Genomic DNA, 8,014 nt, shown 5'->3' on the forward strand with positions numbered 1-8,014 from the left:
AAAGACCTCACTTTTAAAATTTGCTTTAGGTCTCGTTTAGTGTTTGGCCGGCCTGGTAATAAGTAAGAATGATATTAATGGCTCAAGATTTTTTATTTTAAATATCCAAGAATCCCAGTTCATTGATAGTAGAAGTCATTCATATAATTTAATCACCCCGCCGAAAATCTCTGTTTTTACCTAATTAGTGAATGTGTTCATCAACTGTTTATGTCATGCACGCACGTATTTAATTTAACATTATGATCTAATTGCAGAATGTTTGATGAAGAGGAGACACCTAAAATATAATCATAATAGTTCTCTTAAGATCCTCTTCACGTCTTATTTGTATTCCTTTTTTTTTTTGACAACTCTTATTTGTATTCCTACCCATATATATACTAATTTAAAATGTAAGTGTACATGTCGGGGGCGTTTACTATGGACCACTTTTTTGTGGTCTATAGTTGCACCACCTCCTTTTTGACTTGCTACTGTAGGTTTCCCAGTTTAAAAAAAAAAAACAAAAAATACATATTTATTAATCACAAAAATTAAAAATGATAAAATACAAAATTAGGTTAGATCCTTCTTCCCAAAATCCTTCTTATCTTCATCATCAACCTCCAGAAACCAGGTTTCCAAAATCAAACCCCCTCAACCACCAAATTCCAAAACGCAAAACAGTAAAACACAATTAACACAGCTAAGTATAACATGACCTGAATGAAATGTCAGATTCAATATTACAACAATTTATGAGAAATTATCACAACCTGAAATTATTCCAAAAAAATTGTTCAGATTAAAATGAAACCAAATCCTGGAAAACTGAAGAACATTCGAGACCCACAAACTTTGATGGTGAAGTCGAGACCCAGGAAAAAAAAAACCAAACAACAAATCGAGACCCACAAACAAATCCCAACTTAGAGAACCCAGATCGGAGCTTCTATAACCACCCAGATCGAAACTTCTTGGAGTTGCATGACAATGGTTCTACATAACCCAGAAAAACAAAATTCATTTCTCAATAAACACCAACCAGCACAAACGAAACAACCCCAACCGCCATCCCAACCGAAACCCAAACCCACCGGAGCGTCATCACTCACCGAAGCAAACAAACCCACCCCCACCCCAACCGAAACCAAACCCAAACCTCCTACTCCCCACCCCCACCCTTAACCTCAACCCCAATTTAACACTAGCACCAGAAAGGGGAGAAGAAAGAAAGAAACAGATCGCATGAAGAAAGAAAGAAGCCCAGATCGCGAACATTGTGGTCTCCGTACCCAGATCGCGCCTCTTTTCTCCGATTCGACTTCAGATTCGAAGAGAGGGGGTGAAGATCTTCAAGAAAATGCCCTCCTTTTTCCATAAAAAAGCTCCCCGGAGTTTTGGCCGGAAGTCTTCTCCGGCGACAGAGCACGGTAGAGACGGAGATGCCTCCATTCGAGGTTGAAGGTGGGGTGGTGGTTGGGGTTTCGGTTGGGTTGGGTTGAGTTGGGGTGGGGTGGGGTGGGGCTGAGGGTGGGTATGGTGGGAGAGGAGGGAGGAAGATGAGAAGTTCAATGAGATCTAGGGTTAGTCATGCCATTAATCAGAATGATGAACAATTAATTAAAAAGATTAAGAAAATATGTTTTTTTTTTTTTTTTAAAAAACCTACTATTGTGGGTCAACAGGTAATGGTCTAAGTTTCCACCACACAAAACTAGTCCATTGTAAATTTTCCCGTACATGTCCTAGAAAAAAAATGTTTAATCAATTTCACTGTATTCCGTTTAGTTAACAATCAGAGTCAAAGTATTATGCACATTTACCGTGCATTCTGTTTAGACCACATCCGGGTCAATGCATGTGGTGTGATGAATAATAATAATCAGTGTTGTGTTGAGTTGTGTTCCTTCTTCAACATTTTCTCTTTATTACAACCTCAAATTCCATCTCCAACCTGATTAACTGACTCACATACATTGTATTTGTGTATGTCTATCTATATACATTATTATCTCTGTTGTCTGTCATGTTTTTGAAACTTAACAAAGCCATAGCATGTTGTTTTCTACGCCATAGCATAAGGCAATTCTCCACTCAATCACCACGCTCTACTCCATCATCATCTTCATTGAGTTTCTTTAGTCGGTCCACACATGGTGACTTGGAATGGTTTCTTAGATCAATCACTTCTGGGGTTGTGGTTGTTGGCTCCACCTTAGGCTATTGGTACGTATTGGTCTTCTTCATCATCTCCTGCATTCGCCGATTATAATGCAACTGAGGAACAGCCCCAACAAAATTTCCAAAATAGCCTATGGGCCGACAGGAGCAAGACATCAACAGATCTCGACGCCATGTCTTAACCCAAAACCTTAAGGCATTAGGTCTTCTCCTCACCCATACTTAACCAATGTGAGACTCCAACTTCGCACTTGAATTCTCAACAATCTCTCTCTCAAGTGCAAGCCACCACCACATTATCATAGCCCCTCTCCGCGGAAGCTTATCCACTCTTGCACCGTCGTTCGCTTCACCGCGTCAACGAAACCTGCCGCCTAGCCACACCGCTAGGAAGACTTTCGACAAAAGGAGTCGTAACAATGGCTACACCAACCAAGGAGCAACCCAAAACCTTAAGGCATTAGGTTTATGGGTCCATCTCCTTATAAACTCTTCTCCTTACCCATACTTAAACAATGTTGGACTTCAACTCCATCGGCTCTTATACCACTTGTTGGGGGAGACAGGGGAGCTCATGGGCCGAGGAGCAAGACACCAAGAGATATCGATGCCACATCTTAACCCAAAACCTTAAGGCATTAGGTTTATGGATTCATCTCCTTATAAACTTTCCCTTTTACCTTGACTTCTCCGATGTGGGACTTGACTCTAACAATTAAAAGTAACACTCCAAACCATGCACGAAGGCTAGCTGCAGCTTAATATCTAAACTCTCCCTTTTGAAGATTGAGATAAATAATCCTGCTTTGCTAGCTGGAAATTGGTCTCAGCTTTGTGAAACATGCAAGGTTCTTCTAGCTTTCTTTAGATTGTCTATCTATCCTTGCTTCAAATTATTTTGTACACAATTTCACGTTGTTTTTTCTTTAGATTGTCAGGCCTCTCCGAGCGAAACATTGTTCCACCTGTGATCGTTGTGTGGAACAATTTGATCATCATTGTCCTAATCTATCCAGTTGCATCGGCAAGGTAATTAACTAATTAATTATGGATAAATTGTCAATTTGATAATCATTGTCCTTTAGATTAATGTGAGTTTTTGTCCTTGGTAGACAAGTTTGATATGATTTATTACACTTTATGATTACAGAAGAACAAATGGGATTTCTTTATTTTTCTTGTTCTCCAAGTTTCAACAATGCTGGTTACCGATAGAGTTTGTCTTACAAGTATGTATATCTTGAGATAGAGAGTTGCGTTGTCAATTTCTCTACAATTCAAATTGCTGATAGAAACTAAATTTCTGAGTACAGGATTATTAACTGATCCACTTGCTCCTTCTTCATTTTGGGCATGGATTAAGTACGGTGGTATGAATCGCGTCGGTGCAATATCGTTTCTCATTGCCGATTCTCTCCTCTTACTCCCTTCAGGCTCATCAGGTATGTCATGGAAGCCTCATTTAGGGGGTGGGTTTAGTATGAGGGCAAAAGAAAAAATTCTCTCCTCTGTTCTGACTCATGCATGGTTCCCCCCCCCCCCCTTGTATTTTCTTTCTTTCCCCAGATTTCATGCAATATCACATCAAATGAAAAGTGGAATGCAATGCGGTATAGCTAGCTACCTCAGAGGTCCAGGTGGTGGATTCAGAAATCCATATGATCATGGTATCATGAAGAAGTGAAGAACTGTTCTTTTTTCTTGATCAATGGATGCAGTACAGATGTACAGGTGGTTGAAGAATTAGGTCATGCTGAGGAGTGTGCAGGGAATGGCCATGTTGTTATCAATGTGAATGCCAATAATATTAGCAACTCCAAAATGCATCATGGTCATGTTCATTGTTCACTATATTTGTTCCACCCTGATTATGATATTTTCATGTCAAGTTGTACCTACCTGTAATGTACTAATGTGCCATAGGCACACATGTAGGTTAGTTACGTTTATGTAATTCAATTTAATGTGGCTATTTTCTGTGCAACCTTGTTATGCCACCTTTTTGTCAGCTTCTCTTATCTGTTTTTTTTTCTTTTACAACTATATAGGACATTAGCTTCATGTTTTGGTTTCATCTTAAAATTTTCCCAAACACAGTCTTAAACGAATGGTATCTTGATCTTTATCACCTCCATAATAGTCCCCCGTGGGTCAAGAACTCAATCTTAATGTACTTGAGTAAATGCACATACCTTATACACATATATTAGAGCATCTCCAATGCTAGTTCTTATTTTTTAGTTCTTAACACTATTCATGTGGGCCCGTATTGCCACATGTGATGTGTTTAAGCAACTCTCAAGCAATTTTGCTCCAATCATGAGTTCTTAGTTCTTAGTTCTTACCACTATTCATTTGGTCACACCAACCACATTATTTATACTTTTTATTTTCATAAAATAATAAAACAAAACTCATAAAGTAATAAAGTAATTTGAATGAGAGAGAAATAATTAATATTTAAGCTAAGAACTCAAAAAGCAAAACTCCTTATATAAGAATTGAGTTTTTATTTTTAAGAACTAAGGAGTCCATGTCAGCACCTCCAATGGTAAAGTTCTTAGTTCTTAACTCCAAAATAAGAACTAAGAACCCTGCATTGAAGATGCTCTTAGGGAGTTTCATTTTTAGGCAATTATTAACAATTTTATACCTCGTTAGATAAAAAAAATTAAGAGTCATTTTTCTCGAGTAATTTAAGATTCTTTAGGTCCAATAGCCTTTTTTTTTTTTTGAAATTGATTCATTCAATTAAGAAGAAGTCATTGAGGCAACAACATCATCCTGGATTTTCGAGGAAACTTCCAAAGGAGCCTCTTAAAAGTAGTACAATTTAAGAAAAGTAGTTAAATGTAATAAATTTATTCTAAATTAATGTTAAATTTTCGAAATTACCATTGTCATATTATGTGTAAGTAACATAAGAAAGTGTAATTAGTCTTCATGAGTAGGATGAGAGAGAATATAATCAATGAGCAACACATTTTACTAGTTTAAAATTATTAAGGACAATAGTGTCAGAAAATACTCCCTCCCTTTCAATATAACTTTCCACTTAGTGAAGATGCACGCATATTAAGAATGCAATAAATTTTGTTAACTTTTTAAAACATTATATGTAATTTCCTATTTTACCCTTTAAAATGCACTATTATCTCTCATCATTTATTTTACTTATGGGGGCACTATATAGAAAAACACCGATTAATGCTTCATTGGAATTATAAGTGGACAGTTATTATGAAACAAAAATTTTCTTTCTAAGTGGACAATTATTTAGAAACTGAGGGAGTAATTAATAAGACACAAAGTTCAATTTAGTTCTTATAAAAAAGACGATCAAGATAAATATCTATTTTAGTTCTAAGTTCAAAAAAAAAAATCTATTTTAGTTCTAATAATTAGTTCTAAAAGTACTAGTAGTAGTTAAAAGAGTCATAATTCATAGAACACTCAATAGTATAAAGACTCACAAGCACTTATTACTCCTCCGAGGCTCTGAGATCGTCATGAAACTAATCCCTAGAGGCTAAGAGATCACGTTAAGTGGGCAGATCTCTCCCAACAAATGTTTCTCCATTCCTCAAGGTTCGGGGATTGTCTTTTTTCTCTTCTTATTTCTTATATATCCCTAATGTATTACATTCATTATTCGGATTAGAGCAATGTTATATTGGATTGAACTTCATTTGATGCACATCTCAAGGGAGAAGAACTTGGTACAGATGCTTTGACTTGACAAGCAACGCAGGAGAGCTCTTTCGTTCGAATATGGAGGCTGCCGCTCGTCGATATCGCTGCATTCCGGTATCAAGATGCTTTAGAGTAATTTGTTCTATAGTTTCTTTCTTTTGCTTTTTTTTTTTTCATTCTAAAATCTAAAATGCAAATCCAAAATTTAAATATAAATTAATTTTTTGAAACCAAATATAAATTAATTTAATTATCAAACATATATGGCTATCCTAAAACATTGCTTTTTCACTTTCATTTTCAATTTCCACCACTTTAACCATTCTCATCACACCGTCAAGTTCCGGAATGGTTGCCGCCGCAAAGCGCAAGGCAAAGAAGAAGAAGAAGCCGCAGCAGCCCCAAACTCTGAACCAATCAAACCCTCAAAACCTGGTTGATCTAATCTCCAGAGTCACACACACTGCACATTCCTTCCTCTCTCACAACGATCTCGCTCTTCTCCCTTCCCAATCTCTCACCCTCGAATCCCTCATCGCTTCCACCTCTCACTCTCTCTCTAGAATCCTCTCTCTCCTCCCCAAACCCCTCCACCACCCTCCTCCCCTCCCTCCGCCGCAACGCGACAGCTGGTTCCGCCGCTTCCTCCTCGCCCCGGACTCCCGATGGGTCGACGCGTTTCGCATGTCAAAGCCCTCCTTCCTCCGCCTTGTCAATCTCCTCACTCCCTCCCTCGCCTCCGCGTTCCCCCAAATCGCCCCTGATTGCGCCCTAGCCGCCGCAATTTTCCGATTGGCCCACGGCGCCGGGTACAATGCGGTTTCACGGCGGTTCGGGATTACGCAGCCCGAGGCCTGCCGCGCCTTCTTTGCCGTGTGCAAGGCGGTTACTGAGAGCCTGGGGCATCTCTTCGAGCTTCGCACGGATTCTGAGAGGGTGGTGGTGGGTTTCGGTTGGAGTTCACTTCCCAACTGTTTTGGGGTTCTGGGGTTGGCTAGGTTTGGGATTGATGGCGAGTTTTTCGGTAACAATGGGAGCTTGATTGTTCAAGCATTGGTGGATTCTGAAGGGAGGTTCTTAGATGTTTCAGCTGGGTGGCCTGGTAGTATGAAACCTGAAACCATTTTGCATCAGAGTAGGCTTTATCTTGGGGTAGAGGAATCGAAGGAGTTGTTGCGAGGGCCGTCGTATAAGCTCAGCGACGGTCGGTTGATTCCTCAGTATGTTCTGGGAGATTCTTGTTTCCCATTGTTGCCTTGGCTGTTAACTCCATATAACAGGGTGAATGAGGAAGATAGTTTTGGTTCAGCTGAAAGGGCATTTAACGGTGCTCATAGTCGCGCGATGGAGTTGGTTGGCGATGCGTTTGAGAGGCTTCGGGCTCGGTGGCAGCTTCTGTCAGCTTCAAGGAGATGGAAACAAGAGTGTGCTGAGTATTTACCTGTTGTGATTGTTACTGGTAGTTTGTTGCATAATTTTCTTGTTAAGTGTAACGAGCCTATGCCGGATAAAGGCGTGAATTGCGCGGAAAAGGAAGCGGATTTTGTTGATTTTGATGGTGTGGTGGATAAGAATGCACTGAGGATAAGGGATGCGCTTGCTTTGCATTTGAGTCGGGCGAACATGAGAAGATGAATGCTGTGGAATCCGGTGCGAATCTTCCTCTGTTTACATAACTAATGGATGATCTACTTGTTTGATTAGTGAACATGTTTGGGAAGTCTTTGTTACATGGAGCTTTTGGTACGAATCATTCAGTTTTTTTCTAAAACTGGCTAAGCTTCTAGTTAAGGAGATTAGTAGCAAGATGTGTAAATTATCTTTTTTAATGGTGAAAGTGTTTGTACTTTTATTATTCATTAACAAAAGTTAAGTGATTGAAGGATTCACATGGCTAAAGTTCATGAATGGAAAGAAAATCTGTGATAACAAAAATTATCTGCCTCTAGTACTGATGAGTTAAAATACTACTATAAGTAGCTATGCACATGATTTTTGCACATGATCCCTTGTACTTTCATTGCTACACAGCGCCTCAAGGAACACTGATTTCAAAAGGCATTTTACCCAGACAACTGGTAGTGGATCCAGAATGATTTTACTGGAAAGATATAAGATTTTCAACAACAGTGTCAAGTGTTGTCTCATCATGTCT

General features: G+C 39.1%; 1 protein-coding gene across 1 annotated transcript; it reads left to right on the plus strand.

The window, feature by feature from the left end:
* Positions 1–6,145: 6,145 nt before the first annotated feature.
* Positions 6,146–7,748, plus strand: LOC130712647 (protein ALP1-like). The gene has a single exon (XM_057562469.1). The coding sequence runs from the start codon at positions 6,208–6,210 to the stop codon at positions 7,492–7,494; it is 1,287 nt and encodes a 428-aa protein (XP_057418452.1). The 5' UTR covers positions 6,146–6,207; the 3' UTR covers positions 7,495–7,748.
* The last annotated feature ends 266 nt before the right edge of the window (positions 7,749–8,014 follow it).

The sequence above is a fragment of the Lotus japonicus genome, chromosome 4 (assembly GCF_012489685.1).
Source record: "Lotus japonicus ecotype B-129 chromosome 4, LjGifu_v1.2".
NCBI lineage: Eukaryota > Viridiplantae > Streptophyta > Magnoliopsida > Fabales > Fabaceae > Lotus > Lotus japonicus.

Coding starts and splice junctions, on each gene's coding strand:
- LOC130712647 (XM_057562469.1), top strand. CDS start 6,208: ATGGTTGCCGCCGCAAAGCGCAAGGCAAAGAAGAAGAAGAAGCCGCAG.